General features: G+C 31.6%; 3 protein-coding genes and 1 pseudogene across 6 annotated transcripts; 3 read left to right on the forward strand and 1 right to left on the reverse strand.

Annotated features, from left to right (window-relative positions):
- The first annotated feature begins 6277 nt into the window (after positions 1 to 6277).
- On the forward strand, positions 6278 to 12975 carry LOC148174894 (clavesin-2-like). Its single transcript, XM_088036058.1, has 6 exons — positions 6278 to 6625; positions 6881 to 7020; positions 10672 to 10766; positions 11607 to 11757; positions 11889 to 12082; positions 12128 to 12975. The coding sequence occupies exons 2-6, from the start codon at positions 6882 to 6884 to the stop codon at positions 12413 to 12415; spliced, it is 867 nt and encodes a 288-aa protein (XP_087892184.1). The 5' UTR covers positions 6278 to 6625; position 6881; the 3' UTR covers positions 12416 to 12975.
- A 100-nt stretch (positions 12976 to 13075) lies between these two features.
- Positions 13076 to 13804, forward strand: LOC148174895 (DNA-directed RNA polymerase II subunit RPB9 pseudogene; annotated as a pseudogene).
- A 2-nt stretch (positions 13805 to 13806) lies between these two features.
- On the reverse strand, positions 13807 to 15673 carry LOC148174896 (uncharacterized). 4 transcript variants are annotated; one of them, XM_088036054.1, is made up of 4 exons: positions 15449 to 15673; positions 15269 to 15351; positions 13972 to 15139; positions 13807 to 13920 (listed from the first exon to the last, which is right to left on the reverse strand). In XM_088036054.1, exons 2-4 carry the CDS (start codon positions 15278 to 15280, stop codon positions 13868 to 13870), a joined length of 1233 nt encoding a protein of 410 aa, XP_087892180.1. In that variant the 5' UTR covers positions 15281 to 15351; positions 15449 to 15673; the 3' UTR covers positions 13807 to 13867. The 4 variants fall into 4 exon arrangements, with proteins under 4 accessions (XP_087892180.1, XP_087892179.1, XP_087892181.1 ...); XM_088036053.1 differs by having other exon boundaries at positions 15269 to 15363; XM_088036055.1 differs by having other exon boundaries at positions 15431 to 15673.
- A 1325-nt stretch (positions 15674 to 16998) lies between these two features.
- Positions 16999 to 18685, forward strand: LOC148174897 (alpha-tocopherol transfer protein-like). The gene is made up of 6 exons (XM_088036217.1): positions 16999 to 17121; positions 17245 to 17453; positions 17509 to 17600; positions 17648 to 17798; positions 17847 to 18151; positions 18203 to 18685. Exons 2-6 carry the CDS (start codon positions 17279 to 17281, stop codon positions 18395 to 18397), a joined length of 918 nt encoding a protein of 305 aa, XP_087892343.1. The 5' UTR covers positions 16999 to 17121; positions 17245 to 17278; the 3' UTR covers positions 18398 to 18685.
- Positions 18686 to 19911: the final 1226 nt, after the last annotated feature.

Genomic DNA, 19911 nt, shown 5'->3' on the forward strand with positions numbered 1-19911 from the left:
CTTAAATTTAAGCCGTGCAACAATTCAAAATCTACAGCAGAGGTACTTAAGAACTAGTGCCTTTACAAGTAGGCCAAAAACTGGAAAACTTCTTGCAACATCTCAAAGAAAACATCGATTTTTTGGCACAACGTCATTAAAGAATTGGAGATTAAATGCTGTGCAGACAAAACAACGGCTACATGAAGTTCGAAGAGTAAATGCTAGTGAATGTACTGTGGGGCGAAGTTTGAAGGAAAAGAATTTGACATCTTACAAAGTTGCAGCTGGTCCAACATTAGCTGCAGCTCACCGAAAATCTCGATTGCAATTTGCTAAAGATTATTTAGACTGGACTTTTGAGCAATGAAGTAAAGTTATGTTGTTAGATGAAATCAAACTGTGCTTACACGGAAATAACATAAGAGTAAAAGTGTACAGAAGACCTGGGGAGCGATTTGCACAAAGCTGCATAAACGAACGGATCAGTTATGGTGGCGCTTCATGCATGATCTAGAGCGGTTTTTAAGTGAAGGAAAAACAGATCCTGTTTTTGTGACTGGTTCTCGAATTGGTAAACGCAAAAGGGGTTTAACAGTCCAGAGATACATAGTGGATATTTCGCAAGAACCTGTAATGGTTTATGCTTATTTGTCGGAAACAGTTTCCTGGATATGCACAAGAAATCAACATCACACACAGGAGCAATCGTTAGACAATACCTTGTTAGAGATGAAATTCTGATTCTGGAGTGGCCGGCATGGAGTCCCAGTATGAATCCGATTTAACACATGTGGAATCATTTAAAAAATGGGTTTTGACCCAGAAATCCTGCGGCACAGTCATGGTTAAAAATGGTTTAAAAGTTGCGATCGAAGAAGAGTCGAACAATCTCCCTCAAGAAAAAGTTATATCATTGATCAGACCGATACCTAACCGTATGAAAGAGGTTATTAGGGCTAATGGTGGCAGCACCCGTTATTAAAAATAAAAAATTATTTGCTTAATCAATTGTACTTAAATGCTGCATGTTCGCTTTTTGTTTAAGTTTTACTAAAAATCCAGAAAACTTTTTAAATAATGAGTGCAAGACGGTATGAATAAGAAATTCTTAAATAAGAAAGTATAATCTTTTAAATGGTTCCATTTTTTCTAAATTCTAATAAGTCGTTTTTGAATTATTTTCATTTGAAATTAAATTTTTTAAGTGGCCCGATACATTTGCACGCAAGTGTATTTGAGTATAAAAATCAAAGTATCAAAATAAGAAGTAATAGTCTGATTAAAGCAAGCGGCAATCTAACAAAATGATAAATTTAAAGCATCCAAAAGTTAAAGAATAAAAAAAATAAGTAAAAAAGAGTTTGAAAAACATAAAGCAACTTGATGCAAGATAAAAAATATGTAAATTCAAATGGTTAAATAAAGTCAAAATCAAGAATATAGAAAACCCAGTTTTAAAAGCCATAAAACTGAATCCATAGCTAGATGTAAATAAATTAGTCAGAAGAACTAATAAAATAATCTAAAATTACAAACAATATAAACAAATCTACCGTAGCCAAGAATCTAATACAAATGAATAAAATCTAAAAAAAAATAAGTGATTTTGCAATATATGGGTATTATTTATTATTCTTGTTGTGTAAAGTTGGTTGCATATTCTCAGGACTTTAATTATAGTTGTCCTCATAATTCACCATAATTGTGTTTTAAAAGACCGAGTTGGAGAAATGCAACTTTTGTACTTTTTCAAAAATAACTGCAAAAGTCTTTTCTTAAAAGCTAATTAATGGCGATTTTTTACCATTTTATTAATCTATAACATATTCATTAGGTACCTTAAATTTTTTCCTTTTAAGTGTACCTATTTTTTCTAGTCATTTTATCGTCTTAAGTAATAAAGTATTGTTATTTCTATTAATAGTTGTAATGTGATGTAAATTACAAACACTAATGATAACAGTTCATAACGAACTATTACACTATTTTTTTACAAGCAAACATCACATCGCCTTTCATGTAAATTTATCGTTACGTCTAAAACAATCTATATAAGTAAATTTCGTAACGACAAGACCAAAATCTTTTAGAATAATTAACAATTTTAAAATAGAACGGATTTTTCCGCAATACAACTAGGTACATTAATTAAACGACCATAACTTTAACTCTGTAGTAAAACGCGAAGGGGAACTCTCGGTCTAAAGTTGAGAGTTCCCAGTTTAAGCGTATACTTTCAAACTTTCAAACGTATCTTTCTCCACGCTCCAGACAGCGTCGAGTTTCCCATCTAACAATGTGGCGGGTTTTTGCCCTGTTCGGCCATTTGGTTTTCGCGGCCGAGAATTTTCAAAATCGTTTTAATTTCCGAACCGAACCAACAACTATTACGTCGAGAGAAGTCATAAATCTGTAGACTTTTTACCCAAAGAAATGTTTGGCTTGGAGGCCGCAACCGAAGAAAAGGGGTGCCATTTTTTATACACACAACATGAAATTTGCTTCTTTTACTTATTAAAATCGGTCCGTGGAGATTGATTAAGTACCCTGAATTGAAGTGAAAGTATTTGTACTAGTTTTTTTTTTAATAATAATGTTGATATTTTGCGACACAGGAGTCAACAGGCGATGGCTGAAGTAACACAACAAATGTTGGCAAATGCCAGGAACAATTTATTAGGAAGACAAGGCTTTGTATTGAAGTTGGTGGTGAACACTTCGAACACATCATTTAGTTAGTTTAATTTAATTTCGATTCCTTTCTTTTGGTTTAGTTAAGTTTAGTTGCTCTTATGTGAAATGTCATTGTGACAGAACACACCAAAGTTGATCAAACAATTTATGGATATTTTTTTTCAACAATTCGCATAAATGTTTCTAAGGAAACGCACTAATTTTTTGAAAATACCTTTCGAGAAAGAGATTTGATTGGTTGAAGTAAAACCGTTTTTATTTGAATACTAAACATTATTTTACACTTTTTCTTGTACAGTTCGTTTCAAATTTAACATTTGCATCCGCTGTTAACGGGTCCTGCGCGAGTTCTGGGACACCCTGTATGTACGTCTTATTTTTAATACAGGAGGTGTCTACAAATGTTTGTTTATCAAGGTGGCTATCATGTAAACGATAATCGAAAAAAAAACGATTAACAACGTTTTCAGTATGTTTGCGTAACACTCTACTAAATCTTCGACTTGAACTTCATTTCTGCATTTTCGATGGCATTTTTTTACCAGAACATTTATTTCTGCTAATTGGATTTCTGTCCTATTTCCATTTTAATGGAAATGACGTTTTTCATGATGCCATTTTACAATTTTTGTTCCATTTCTGTAGAATTTTCGTTCTTATCTCAATATTCCATGTATTCTTTTTTTACCATTTTTTCCATTTAAATTTTTATCTTTTCTTTTACCACACTGTTTTTCTTCATTCTATTTTACCCATTTTGCTTATTTATTTTCCAATTCTATGACATTCTTTATATATTTTTTTATTTTCCATCTCTTCTACTATCTTCAATTCTAGTCTTTTTTTTTTCTCAATTTTCAGTTTTTTGGTCATAAACAAAAGCTTTTCCATTTTCAATTTTTCAATTCAAAATACAAAAATTTTAAAATTCAAAAATAAATAAATTTAGGAATCCAAAAATTAAAATAAAATTAAAACAAAATTTCAAAAATTGAAAAGTTTAAAAAATGTAAAAACTTTAAATTGACAAAATTAAAAATGAAAAATGTATCTAATCAATTAAAATTAATTTCATAAACTCAAAAATTCAAAAGTTCTAAATTGTAAAAAATTAAAATTGAAAAAATTTAAAATAAAAAATGTAATAAAATAAAAAAAAAATACAAAATTAAAGAATTAAAAATTTAACAATCCAAAATCTTAAAATTCAAAAACACAAAAGTTTAAAAGTTTTAAAATGTAAAAATATAGAATAAAAAACTATATTCAAAATGTAATAAATTCAAAATACGAAAATTTTAAAATTCAAAAATTTCAAAATTTAAAAATGAACCAGGTGGCCTCGGGAATCTGTGAATTTCGCTTTTGTCGTAGATCTCGCTTTTCCGCGAAGTTGGATATCAATTTGGAATTGCATATTTATTATACTATAATACAAAGAAGACCTCGGAAAACTAGGTCCACGAAAAAAGCGAGATACTCAGATTTCCGAGGGCCACCTAGTTGTAAACATTAAAATGCAAAAACACATAATTTAAGTAAGTAAGCGTAATTATTGCGTTTAAAGATGTCGGGGTTGCCCAGTTACAGGTTTTATCATAAGATTAAAACACTAGTTATTTTGCAGGAAGTAAAATATTTTCTGCAACTAGTTTGAAAAAATTTGCAATTTTTTAAAATTTGAACTGTGTACATAATAAATAATACGTCAATTTAGCATACATGCTTCTCCAGTACATGCTTTATTACTTCAAAGTGGCCCATGCGATAGTCTTCAATGATTCTCTTCCATAAGTAGTAATTAAAAGTGAGTTAACATAGATAAGTATTAATTATTGGGGTTATTCATTACCTCATTTCTCTTCATGAGCAAATTCAAAGGTTTTGATGTTCTTCATTAGTCACAATGTGTGATACAAAGTACAATACAATTATAACTCACTTGCGATAATAATAACTTTTGTTAGAAAGTAATAAAGTAAGAAATGTCAGGTTTCATTGTTTGTTTTGAGAGCTATTACAGACGTGAACCGTTTCGAATTTATTAAGGAAGTTATTGTGTAAATAAACCATTGATTTGTATTACGATTCTTATCACAAATACATTTATAACTGTATTTCTGCAAACTGCTGTTTTACAGTATCGGCGCCCCATCAAATTAAAAAATTTAAAAAAAAAAGCCGAGAAAAGTTTTAGCCAATATTGAAACAGGATGTTTCATGATCAATATTTATTATCACCATTAACACACAGACGGCATTTCTGATTTTTTTAACTCAGATTTAAAATGGCAAAATGGAGTATGTCAAGCTCTGATTAAAATGTAAAAAATCTTAAATTCATTACATTTTCAGAGAATAAATGAAAAACTTATTGTCTAAAGTTCAGGAAAACTTGACAATCTAAAAACCTGAAAATACGTACTAATTTTTGACAATCTTAGAACGAAGAATGTAAAAAGTAGAGAAATTAAAGTAACTCATTCTGAAATTTCTGATTTTGACTTAAAGGAAAAGAAAGTATGCAAAAATATGAGTAAACAAACTTATAAAAATGTGGGCTTAATTTAAATTCAGATATCAGATGTCCCTAGTGGATATTGAAAATTATGCGCATAAAAAACTGATTAATCATCGATTAATCAGGGATTGTTCACCTGGAAATGTCGAAAGTAGAGCGGCTCACAGTCCACGGTGGAGCAATCCTGATGTGACAATTAGTTGTGGATGCATCGACAGCAGAATACGGTTGCGTACCAGCGACCGAAAACTAGTTACATCAGTTGTAATGTTTACGAACAATAGATTTTAGTTAACATTTTTAGCATCACTGTGATATTTAATTCAATTTAATATTATATTAGATAGGCTTTTGTGAATAAACGATAGTATTGATAGAACCAAGGTGGTTGTCATTACTCACGCCCTCAACAAAAACTGTCAACACTTTTAAGTAGAAAGAGCAAAAATGACTAAGAAAATATGCAAGCAATTAAAGTAAGTAAGTGTTATTAGGAATACGTTCTTACATTATGTTGTTAATGTATGCTATTAACATACATTTTTATGATAAAGTTTTCAGTTCAATTAAAGAGACCAATTTCTAATAAAAAGGTCTGATTTTGTTTAGAACCACAATAAACGCTTTTAAACAAAAAAAATATAAAAATTCTGGTTAACGAACCGTATACAAAATATAATAACATATTTTATTTCTTAAAATTACTAATGAGCCGTATGAAAATATGTCGTTAGTCTAAAAATTACACGATTTTAACAAATTTTATCGATTATAAGAAAATTCATAATAATTTAGTGAAAGTGTAGCTAATTTTAATTTTGGGAGAATTTTGATTTTTTTCAAGTCATTTAAAACGCCATTGTTTTCTTTTTTATTATTGATGCAGCCAAGCCTACCTATACTAAATCTAAAATGTTAATCTGCAAACCTGTCAATTAAGGCTTGATACAAGCAACCTAATTTCCAGATTTGGCTCTATCATTAGAATACATAGTGTCGATAGTTGGGGAACAGATCAGAATTAGAGTAACATCTATCCTTGATTTTTTCTAAGACTAATTTTCATAACAATTTGATAAAATTAGCGCCCAGTTTATTGCGCACAGACAATGCTGAAAAGCGTAATCATTAAAGTCAGTTATCGTTATTAAATCATTACATTTAAATTACAATGCACTATTATTTTATGACTTACTAGCTCGTTAATTATCTGTGACGAAAAAGTGGACATAAACGACACATTGGTTCCACCATAAACATTGTTTTCAGTTTCGTTTTGCAGGAAGAAATAAAGTCTAAGTATTAGCATTTCACTCACAGTTCAGTACTTAGCAGTGCGCACGATGCTCGGTACCGTTTAATTACCAACAACAGTGACAGTGAACGCTAAACGAAAAATCGTGAAAAATTATAAACAAATTTGTTCAGGTTAGTTTATAAAATAAATACAAAACTTAAAAGTCCGAGATTTTGATAAAAAAAGTGACGAAATTCACTCAGATACAATTAAAAAAATACTGTTTGTCCCGGGTCAAAAACCTAGACTGCGCATTTACACTTGTTTTTTCATTTGTGGATGCATCCTGCAATTTTAAAATTTTCCATTCCTGTGCCGCTTATTAGTACCAAATATTGTGGATCTGCCCGCCATTTCGTGCAGCGAGTTTAATTTTGTAATTATAGAATGCCCGACACCGAAATAAAATCGCAGTTAGATCTCAGCGAACCCTCTGAAGAGCTCTTAAAATGGGCCAAAACCAACATCAAAGAAGATCCAGATACAACCTGCCAAACCATTGAAGAATTCAGAGACTTGATATACTGTAAGTTTGAATTATAACGTCTATCAATGTAATTACTTCGTGTCAACTTCCATTAATTTATCTTCGATTTGTAAATTAGGTCGATGCTGCTTCATTGATTATACACACACTTTCTTGTATAAATCAAGACACGTGTTGCTGTTGCCGTTTTGCTGAATAATCTCTGGTGGTCTTGTAGTAAAAATAAGACATGATCGCCATTTAAAAATGAATTAAAGTTTTCTAATTGAAGTGACAATGTGTAATGAATTAAACAATTAAATAATGCGTGACATTGTAGAAGTTTCACTGTACAACGATACTTTTTATGACTTCATGCTACAATAGCGAAATTACAAAACTCGAAGAAAATGAAAATTAAACGGTTATCACGATTTATTTATGTAAGATGCAAAATTGAGTTTTCTAATGTTAAAAAAAGAACTAATTTTGAAGATAAATGGTTTGTTTATTAGTCGTAATTGCCAAAATAAATTACGTTAAAACTAACCTTCAGCAATAACGCACTACTAACCTTGCCCGACCTTAAATTCAAATTACTGGTATTGTATTATTATTGTGTCCTGGACAACTCTTTCGGAATTAAATGCCTTTATAAGAAAAATCTGACAGTATCAGTAATTGTCAAGAAAGTAAACGATAAATTATTTATGATAAAGTAACATAATTGATACTAATTAAGTCTCAGACAAGTTCCGTTTAAGACTTTCAAATAACATGTTTTACTCTATTTGAGTCAAAAAATTAACTATTTTTCGGAAGAAGGTTCACAACTTATCCAATCTCCATACAAAATTTGAACATGTCTTTTCATTCGTGCCGCAAACAAAAATAAAGATGTGTCTAAGTAAAATAACAACACTGAATATTATGGGATCTTTGAACTCTGATCAGATAGCTCGGTTTATTCCATCATATTTATCCTTGTTGCCATTGCAAGATGTACGCTTTTATATCCACAGCTCTTCTTACATCACACATTTTACAAGTTACAATAAATCATTAAATAATAAATCCTCATAATAGCAGTGTAAAAGTGATTTCTCTTCGCCCAAGTGTTTACTTTTACCTTTATCTCATCACGTCTTTAACAATGTAGTTTCAGCACCATGACTATGAAGAACAAGTACCGTTCGAACTATCGCTATTTTTGGTAGTGAATAACTTTCTTTTCTGCGGCATATTCAATTTTACATCGCATATAAGACGTGTGAATGGTATTCACTGTCAATCATTAAACAATAAATTAACACTTGCTTTATAGGCGGAATAATTGGCAGATATTTTAGTTTGTTTTGTAACGTCAAATAAAGTTTTTGCGTCGGCTTGCAAAGAGACATAAACTGATGAAAGGTGGGTGTAGAGTTGTCAGACAAATATAAAAAGTTAGATAAAATAAAAAATATATGTTGTGTTATTAATCATAATTAGAAATGTCGCAGAAAGCAAAAATCTGCGTGCCTGCACGTGTTGATAATTTACTCGATGAAATAAGAAAATTTGTTGTACTTCCTTTATGTAGTAGACATAATTAGTGGTTTGTTTATTTCCTACCTATTGAACTTATTTGAAGAGTTATCTCTTTCGCTTTTCCGTTAATTTAATCTCAGCGTGGGAACTAATAAGGTCTTAATTTCATAACTTTAATTAACAATCAATGCAATGGTACTTTAGTTAATGGATCTGATTATAGCGCGAAAATAACAATGAAACCGCCAGTTTAATTAAGTGAAATTAATATTTAAATTGATAATTAATTTCCCAGAAACCGGAATTAGAGACCCGTTCAGACGCAAAGACGTGGAGATTGAATTTTGGCTGTAAAAATTGGTTCAAAAAATATTCAAAAATAGAAACAGTATAAAATCAATTGCAAAACATTTTTAGGATTTTTTAAAATTATTTTTGTGTGAATAAAATTCGTCATTGAATGTTGGTAATTTTTTTTATTTTTTTACCTAAAAAAACACATTTCTTAGTTGAATTCCTCATAAAATTCTGCAAAATATTAATTAACTTCACTTGCTAAAGCAAAAAAAAAGTCAATACAATCATTAAACCGCCGATAAAATGATTTCAATTCGCAATTAACTATAAATCTCTATCATTGTGGCTATATTTACTGTAATTAATAAGGCGTTTGATTTTTTTTTGCAACCGTCCACTATCTAATACAGGTATCTATTAGATACCTAAAAATTTAATTGATATTTTCGATCATTGTGTATATCTGAGAAATAAATTCACAAACTTTGAATTTAAGACTCTAAAAAGAGGCCAAATGTGCTGCAGAACCTGAAAGCATGTAACGGTTGGTTGTTGAATTTATATGCATTATTCGTATGACAAACTTTCAGTTTCGAAAATGTTCATTCTTTCCTTGACGACATGCAATAAGAGAAATTTTATATGTGTAGATAAGAAAAAGCAAAAATATAAAGGTATAAAAAGTAGCTAAACAACCTTGCATATGAAAGACGAGGTACAAAATAGAAATACATATGTACAGTGGTTAAGAATAATGTGAAAAAGAAGAGTTGTTGTTTATAAAATATTGCTTTAGAAGCTTCATAACTTTCAAAATTTACTCAATAATGGAAAATTGATGTTTTTGTCAAACAAAAAAAAAACAAATTTTAATTTTAATTTTCTTTTTCGAAATAGAAAAAAGTCCTAAAATTTTTCAAGATAAAATAAGCGTCTTTAACTTTTTCAACGGTCTAATAAAACCACTCTTCTTCTGTTTGACAGATAATCTAAAAAACTCTGCTTAATTCAGTAAAAGTAGGTATCTGCAAGAGTCTCACTGAAGAAAGAATTCAACTGTAAACTTAAATGCAATCAATCCATCACAAGTAAAAGGAGTCACTTCCAATTAATCTTGAGATAAAGTCCCATGCACTTTTCATAAAAAAAATCTCTGTATTATACAGCTAACCCATTTTATGTTGATATATCGAACGAAACAAGCTCGCTTGAAATTCAACTTACTTTCATAAAAATGCAATGGCTGCAGAAACTTTTTCCGTCAACTTGTATAAGTAATGTTGCTGAACATACCTCAGGTGGAAATAATCTGGCCTATCACTATCTTATTATGATTATAAATCTGCATGTAGGACAATATTGATTTATCACGGAAAGTAGTTTAAAATTTACTTATACAAAGCCAGAATCTACCCGTAAGTGAATAGGGTAATTATAACATGTGTACAGTAAATGTCGAACAAAAACTTTCTTATCATCTTAGCAATAGCAATAGTGTTCCGGAAAGTAATTCATTATTGCACATAAAGTGCAAGAAACAAAGTTTACAAGAAATTACTATCATTACGTAGATTACCTCATTTCAACGTAGTAAAACATTCATCATACTCTAGTACCTGAATTTGATTACTCATTAAATGAAAGCTGCAACATTGAAATAATTTAATAGCGTAACCGCATCGTAATATTCTTTAAGAAGATATACATAACAATTTTACTTCAATCCATAAAGTTACTCAACCATAACCCAGTTGTGAACGGTTAGATTTTTCTTAATGTTTTCTGCATGATGTTGATTTTTCAGTTTCATGATCATATTTTGTCACGCTTTGAAAATAGGTAACTTCCTAGCTCCTATATTTTGACTTTCAATTTTACTTTCAGCTAGAGGCGAGTGCACGCCGCATAGAGCCGATGATGCATTTTTATTACGATTTTTAAGGAGTAGAAAATTTAATCTGGACGCTGCACATAGACTTGTAAGTATGGCATTCATTGCATTTGCTATTAAAAGTATAATGATCTGCTGAATGTGGTTTGCTTTACCGTAAAAACAACACTTAACATACCGCAATAAATTTGCTTCGGGAGAATAGAAACAGGAAATTCAATCAGCTAGAAAATGCGGATAAAAGAGAGAATGTCATTTTAACTTTAACTGTTGAGTAGAAAACCATCGAAGCTTTCAAAAGCTCGTACCCAAGTCCTGTATTATAGGCTAACAAGCAAACATGTGTTCTTAAATGTTCCCTTCTTTCTATTCATCAGTTTTTTCAATAAATTGTAATCTTATTCATTTGTATTTGTATAAATTTCATTCATATCAATATCAATATCTAGCTTATTTTGTGCAATAAACTTAAGTTATTGGTACTCATTTAACGCAGAATTTCACGTTGAATCCAAAACTGTATTAATTTTTTCTGCGTGCCGACAAATAATTAAATTAAAAGCAATTGAAATTTCGGAAAGTAAATTTTATGTTTTTTCTTTTATCTCAATTTTTAATTTTTTGTTTTGTAAACTGACATTTGACCAGATGAAACACCCTTAGAAAATTTCGGTCAATATCTACCTTATTTGATGGTATTTATTTAACGCGGAATTTCAAGCGCAATCCAAAACGGTACTAATTTTCCCCGTATGTTAACAAATCACTGAGTTATGGCCGATTAAAAATTTAAGTTGTCGCCAAAGAGTGAAAATTCTAAAGATCCGGAAAAATCAGTTTTTCTTCAAATGAAGTAAATATTACAACTCGTTTTTATAAATAATGTTAAAGTTTTCATTTTCTCTTTTTTGAAATCAATGAATTTTAGATGGTCAATTACTGCGACTACCGTGAAGAGAATCCTCACTGGATCGACAACGTCGGTTTTGAAATCTTGGAAAAAGTCGGAGTAAAAGACTTCATAAGCGTTCCACCATACCGAGACCAAACAGGAAAAAGAATCCTCTTATACAAGCTTGGTATGTTTACCTTTAATTAAAACAACACAGTTTTCGTGTCACTGAACAAACATGTAGCTTGCTAATAAACCGTCGAAGTTAGTTCAACCGAAGAGAAATTATATAAATACACATACTGCGTTTTCTTAAAGGTAAATGGGAACCAGATTTCTTCTCCATGGATGATGTTTTCAGCGCATCTCTGCTCATCCTAGAGCTGGCGATTTTAGAACCAAAGGCGCAAATGAAAGGAGGAATTTGTATCATTGATTGTGAAGGATTTACGATGCAACACGCTTTGTATATGACACCATCAGTGGCACACAAGCTATTTCAACTGGCTGTGGTATGTATAAAAAGTGTCTTTTTTCTCTTAAAAGTTTTTTTCAAGACTTCACAACCTATGCGACTCGAAGCGATGCACGTTATTAATAACTCCTGGGTGTTTGAAACTTTCTTCAATGTGTTTAAGCCACTTCTGCATGAAAAAATGAAAGAACGACTATATTTCCACGGTATGGACATGGAAAGTTTTCATAAACACGTAGATCCTAAATGTTTACCTGAAATTTATGGAGGTGTACAGCCACATTACAGTTACAAAGATTGGTTAGACTGGTTCCGCCAAGATAACACTATTCTTAAAGAACTTACAGCCCAAGGATACTCAGTTTCTTAAAAGTAGACCGAAAATGGTGTTGGATTCTTGATAATTTGCTCATTTTATGCACGGTGTTCTTTTATGCAATGTAGAAGCAGGTGGTCGTGTAAAATTGCTTCATTAGTCAATGTAAATAGTAAACACGTATTTCCGACTGAAATCCAGAAATAGCTGTTCGACTTTTCAAATTATTCTAGCATGTAATTTAAATAATTGACATTGTTACTGGTAATAATTGTTTTTTGCACTAATTTCTATGATTATTGAAATTCATTTCAATGCAAAATAACTGGGAAAAATATGTTATTTAACAAGCACGGAAACTATTGTATTTTACACAAGTTGTAATGTTTATTCATGTGTGCTGAAAGCTAAAAAATTTTCACAAATTTCCAATTATAAAAAGTGTGTTAAAAGCACTGGGGAAGAACTGAAAATCTGATTGATTAAAAATTAAGAAAAAAAATAATAATAGTAGAAAAATATTCAAAGAAAGGCAAACAACTAAAACTAGTAATTTTAAGTATTTTGCTTAATTGTTATTGTTATTTTTTTATTGAATAAAATTTTTGAAACAATGGTTTTTCTAATTAATTGGGCCCCCGTAAAACATTTTCAGCACACTATACGCTATTTCGGTTGATATTATTTCTGGGATTTTCGGTGTCAATATCTTCGAAATTGCCACCGTTTTTCTCGTACTTTTGTTGCTATGAACATATCCAGGATTCAAAAGATCATTAACTTTCAATTTACAAGTTTGCTACAGCCACCGAAATTTGTTTTCAATTTGACCGTTATCTTTCGAAGAAAATCCTCTTAAGTACCTTAATTCCACAACACCTCATTCTTAGAAATTTTACCTGCCACCTGTCCCACCTTTGACTGTACTTACCCCTCTATTACCAGGACTCTCATAAATACCACCCTTTGTAAAACTCTGACTAAAAGATGTCATTTACGTGTTGACCCTTGTGAGAAACATGTCCACACTTCCGCCTTCCAATTACCTCCGCAGTGACGGACCCGCATTTGTTGGAATATTATTTTGTCCCGAATGCAACAACATGTTGTACCCCAAAGAAGAGAGGGAAACGAAGACGCTTTTCTACGCTTGCCGCAACTGCAGTCATAGACAACTAGCACACAACAAGTGCATTTATGTGAACAAATTGATGCAAGAAATCAACGAGTTGTCACAGATTGTTCCTGAAGTTATCACGGATCCGGCGTTACCACGAACCGATTTGCATCCTTGCCCTCAGTGTGGTTACCATGAAGCTGTTTTTTTTCAAGCGGACACTAGAAAAGCCGAAGATGAAATGAGGTTGTATTATGTTTGTAGAAATTCGAGGTGTTGCTTCCGATGGACGGAATGATTTTTTGTAACTTAAGTGATAAATAAATGGTTTCGTACATTGTATAAGATGTTTTTTAATATAAATTTACAAGAATACAGTATAAAATGAGCTAAATTTGTTCTTCTTGGCCAGTCTCAGGGGGCGCAGCGTCGTTTCCAGAACCTGAAAACAAGCACAAATAAAATACTTCTTTAGAATTTGTAGGAATACTACCACTAAGCTGATAATTCACTTTCGTTTCCTTTATACCCTTCAAATACACATAAAAGTCTTCATTTTCGTTAGCGATCTCTTCGGCTTTATCAATAGCTAGATGAATATCAGCCCCGGAATTAATCAAATAATCGAAAGTTTGAAGATCGTAATTCGTTGCGGCGATAGACAACGGACTGTTGTGATTGGCGTCGATTTGATTAACGTTAGCACCATGTTCCACGACGTATTTAACCATGTGGAAATTCTCCATTTGCACGGTTTTAGTTAAAGGTGTGCACCCACATGCTCCTGTGGTTGCCAAACTCGCCCCATTTTCCACTAGGACCTTGAACATTGCAAAGTTCTTTTCTTCTAAACATTCGAGTAGAAAATTCTTATTTTGTGACTGTGTGTATTGGACATCTGCACCGTTTTTTAGTAAGTACACAACAATTTCTAAATTCTTTTTACTAAGAGCTTTCGTCAATGGCAGGATTCCATCCTTATCGGGTATGTTAACATCAGCTCCGTGTTCGACTAGGTCTTTGATAACTTCCAATTCTCCGACTTCGATAGCTTTGATTAGTGGTGTTAACCCGTTCTTGTACTCCACATTCATGCGAGCCCCCCGATCTCTGAGTAATTTAATTATAAACAAATTTTTCGTCGCAATGGCGTCCAACAATACAGTCTGCACAGTCAGTTTGCAGCCGTTATCCAAAAGCCATTCTATAATGTCGTTGTCTTCGTTCAAAACAGCCCATGATAGGGGCGAGCGCCCCTGTTTGCTCACTTTACACATGTTAGCCCCCTGACTTGCTAAGTATTTCATGACTTCAGCTTGGTTGTGTTGTACTGACAGCGCTACCGCAGTGTTACCATCAGGATTAATATAGTTAATATCAGCTCCTTTAAAAATGAGATATTCCACTACTTCCAAATGGCCCCAATATGCCGCCCGAGATAAGGGGGTCTTTCCGTTTAGCCCGACTTTATTAATATCGGCTTCATTTTTGAGCAAAATTTCTACTATTGTGAGATTGCCCTTTTGAGCAGCGTTTGCTAGTGCGGTATTGCCGTAAGAGTCTATGTCGTTGACATCAGCGCCGTTTCGAAGTGATTTTTCTATGAGGTCCATGTCTTCACGTTGGACGCCTTCATGGAGCTTTTTAGTCCATTCCGATTTCTGAAAGCACGATAAAAATGGTTTAGACTGTGTAGACTATACAAAAACCCTGGAAATAAATTGAGAGGAACCGAATAAGAGAGTAAAGTAATACGATCAGTAATTTTTGTTTGTAAACATTTCACTTACGTGAGAAAACATGATTCTTATCTTCCATAAAACGCAGTGATGAACACTATTGAATTACTTGTTTGCTATTTGAAACAGTTTATCTGCAAACGAAACTATTTTATTAACTTAATAAGAATACCCAAAATATCTATTGATAATTTTAATATTGTTATTTCTAACCTCTGTGACGTGTCTTACTTTTGAGATTCTTAGTTCAGGAGTTGTGATGGCTAATAATGGAACGAAGAAATTGTAAAACGAGCAGATTGAATTAGATCCCGTTTCTCCTAATGAAGTGTAGAATTTCAGGGTTTTACACTACTTTGTGGTTAAGTAATTTTTCGCACAAATCACAATAAAGAGGATTGTAATTCACACATGCGCACATTGATATCTAAAAATAACTCGTCACTGCATTCCTGAGGGTTTTTTTCGAATTTCGAATTTTTCAATGTGGAAAAACTGGTCAAAATGGGGCTTATTTGACATTAAAGTTGGGGATAAAGACTGGTTGATATATTATTATATCATAAATAGATAAGTTTTAACCTATGAGATATTTTAAGGTGTGAGCAAACCCAAGATAAAGTTTTAATATAGGCAACTGGCAATACAGATTTTCCGCTGACAAAATGGTAGAACAAGCATGTAGATTCTATACAGCGGGCGATTCGTACAGTTCTGGGTGTACGAAGATCTTAGGGTCCGAAACGGTTGAAATATAAAGAGTTTATGCTTTATATTTAGCTGCATTTAATTATGTAAAACATTTTTTCTTCTAAAGTATGTATTAGATTAGATAGAAATAGGTAAGGTCAAAGCAAAATGTGATACATATGTATATTAATACAGTAAATGCTACTACAAAAGTACATTGTTTTGTTGTAAACTACAAGTATACGGTTACCCAACCTTTCGAAGCAGTTTTTTTCCATTTTAAGAAAGAGGTGTAAGTAGGTGCATCTAAATTTGATTACATCGTATTCTAGAAGCTCTAAGAAACATTATTTCATAAATAACTTTATGAAGACTCGTGTAGATGTAAAAGAATATTTCACTTAAAATTTTCAAACAACTAAAAAAAGTAAATTATTTAAATATTTTTTTAAAAATTTACCATCACAGAATTTGATTTTTTTTTTATAATAAGATGAAAGCCCAAATTATTGGCTTTTTAAATACATATGTTAATATATTGTTATATAAATATGTGGCAACTGAGCAAAGTGAAAAACAAGTCACTTAATTGCCCGCAATTCTGTGCATAAAACGCGGGTATAAAATTCATAGCATTTTAGTGATTTTGATAGCCTGTAATTTCTTAACAGCTTTGTCAATAATTCTGAAATTGAGACAATATCTGATGTCATCTAGAACTTGCATATGTGTTAACTTAAGCTTCATACTAAAATGGAAACATTTTTAGCAAAATTATTTTTTTTTAAGAATCATAATATCTATAATATTTATTTAACTCGTCAGGACATATTCATGTCGAGTTAAGTACAAGTAGGTGTTACGTACATATAATATAGAAAATTTTAAATACAAAATTTAGAAATAAAAAATCTTGGTGTTATTCAACGTTTTAAAAAGCTAATCAATCTTCTGCAAAATTAAGTTTTATGTCAACTATAAAAGTAATAATAGCACACTAATAAATATTCCTCTCAATTTATTTTTAATGTGTAGCAAGCGAAATTAACCCCTTATCAACCCTAAACACAGTTTTGTGCGCATTTCAGCAACGCATCCTGTGAAGGGTTTCAGATAAGTCAATAACACTATTCCATGTTTATCAAGCAACTGTGAGGGTAAATTGAGCTCAAGATAAACGAAATTTTATTGCATTATGTTGTAATATCTAACCGGTAAGCGAAAAAATATCACATCATTTTCTTGTTATCAATTTATCTCATTTATTCTCGTCACCTATACGTTATTTATTGATTGATTTTTTCTATTGTTTAAACGAGTAATGCGTTTATCCGTAGGAATTTTTTTCAACCCTCAATATAAAATCGGACAATGCCTATCGAAAATTCCGTTACGGTTTCACCTTTAAGGCAATCATTGGCTTCTGGAAATCCCAGTGGATCATTTTCTTTAGATCAAGAATGGCAAAAACGAGCTGAAGAAGAATTAAATGAGACTCCAGAGAATTTGAAGCAAGAGGTTTTTGCGTTACGTCAGATGGTAAAAAGTAAATGAAAGAACTAATGATGACAAAATGAAAAGGGTTGATTGCTTTTTTGTAGATGACACAAATCTTAATATTCCTGAGGACGATGCCTTCCTTGTACGGTTCCTGCGTGCAAGGAAATTTGATAGCAAGAAAGCGTTCCACATGGTAAGCCAATATCGTATTTTACCACCTCTTCATAAAGAATTCTTTAGATGCAGAGGTACTACCTCATGAAATTAAAATGTCCTCAGTTATTTTCGTGTCCATTACCTTCGGAATTTGGTAAAGTGTTTAACCTGCAAGCACAGAACATGCTGCCAGATAGGGACCAACTTGGACGAAGAGTTTACATAATCAGGATGGGTAAGACGAGCTCTTCGTCAGTTAATACAGTTAATTATAATTTTGTAGATTATTTCGATTCAAACGCTGTTACCATCGACGACATTTTCCGAGCAAACGTCTTAGCTCTTGAACAAATCGTTCGTGAACCCGAAACCCAGATTGCCGGAATTGTATTAGTTCTAGACATGGCAGGATTAAGTTTTCAACACGCAAAGTTTTTCACTCCTTACTACGCAAAGAAAATGGTCGAATTGGTACAAGAAACCTTCCCGCTCAGGTTCAAGGGCTTCCACATTGTCAATGAACCTTTCTACTTCGATGCTGTGATGGCTGTGCTCAAGCCTTTTGTCAAAGAAAAAATAAGAAAAAGAGTAATCAAATTATGGAGTGCCAAAAATATTGTCTAAGCTTGATTTTTACAGATATTTTTACACGGTAGTGATATTAGCGCTCTTCACGGTTTTATCTCCAACGATATTCTTCCTGCGGAATATGGTGGTTCTGGAGATAATTTTGATAATAAAACGTGGTACATGCAGCTTTTAGCCGAAGAAGAGTATTTCAGAAATTTACAGAACTTTGGCTACAAAATTCACGATACACCTGAAGATGAATAAATAATTCTAGTTTTGTAACGATGGCAGTGATGCAATAATCATTTTGTATTGGGTTTATATCGAGAGTTTTAAACCAGTTAACTCGTTGCAAGTGCTATTAGGTAGTATTAGGAGTTGAAACTCTTGGTATAGTCCTTGCAATAGAGTATAAAGTATTATATCTATTTATTTTGTTAAAGCTTGCATTGTTACCGTTGTTAAGCTTGGAAGAAAATATAGAAAATATGTTATGTGATGACTTATTTTTGTGAAGATGTATTTAATCTATTAAAACTTAAAAAAGAACAATAGATGCACAGGATTTTTTAAAAATACGTAGTTTAACTAGTAGGTGCAAATTTCCTAAAATATATGTAAATTTTTATGTTAGACTGCTTGAAAACATCATATGTTTACAAGTTTTCATTAGCTGCATATTTACCTTCACAAAGCAATGCAATAAGCTGAAATGCACCAACAAAGGTAATTGTGTAAACTTCCAGTTGGATTTAGCATTCGTTTTATTGGATTTGAGTAATAAAACCAAACTCACAGAACACATAACAAAACATTAAAACAGAATCCCATCAAACAGATTTAACTTAAACTTGCAAGTATAGAGTTTAAATTTTGTGTGGTGGTACTACAGTTGCGAAGCTTGTCTACAGAACAGTACAATATTTCGTTAATACATAAATAACACGACATTTGCAGAGCTCTAGTACAAATCCTGCATTTAACATTTATGCGCCAGTCTAAGAAGTTGTCTGCATAGTTTTTTCGACCTTCTATTCCTAGGAAATAACTCGGTTTGTTTATACGTCGTAATATATAGTTCAAAGGTAAGATAGTATTATGTGTAGAGATCTACAATTTTTCATTAAAAATAGACCTTGTTGTACAGAATGTTTAGAATTTAATCTCTGATGTATTCTTTAAGTGATTTGTAATGTAATTGAAAATTTTCGATACATTCTTTTTGCGACTCTTACTTTTAATATGACAAAATAAAAACAAAAAAAAAACGCTGCAAGCAATAAAAAACGCTTTGGTAAGTACACAATCGATTTTTTGTTGGAATTCTCATCTCTTAAGATGAGAAAATTTGCATCAAAATTCATAAACATATTAAAGATATACAAAATATACTGTCCTATCCAGTTGTATCTATAAATTTGTTCTGTCAAATTTTATAGATTTCTACTTCTTTTGTTTTGAATTATTTTTTATTTTGATTTTTAGAAAAGAATTCGTTTATATTTTATTATTTTAATTGAAAAATTATATTGAATAGATTTTAAATTTAAGTTTCTGTTTGAAAAAGGAATACATCTGTTTTTCCATATTTTTAGTTTTTTAGTTTATTGATTAAATTCCATTTTATTCCATTTTAGATTCCACTTGTACATAAAAGCATTTACTTTTTGTAGGGCAAGGTCTGTTTTACACCCTTCTCTTGGACTATTAATTGAAATGTAAATTCGTGCAGCGATTTTCGAAATAATGTTGATTTAATCACCCACAAATTTATTCTA

This window comes from Gnatocerus cornutus, chromosome 5 (assembly GCF_029298725.1).
Source record: "Gnatocerus cornutus isolate USDA-ARS CGAHR chromosome 5, icGnaCorn1.1, whole genome shotgun sequence".
Classification (NCBI taxonomy): Eukaryota; Metazoa; Arthropoda; class Insecta; order Coleoptera; family Tenebrionidae; genus Gnatocerus; species Gnatocerus cornutus.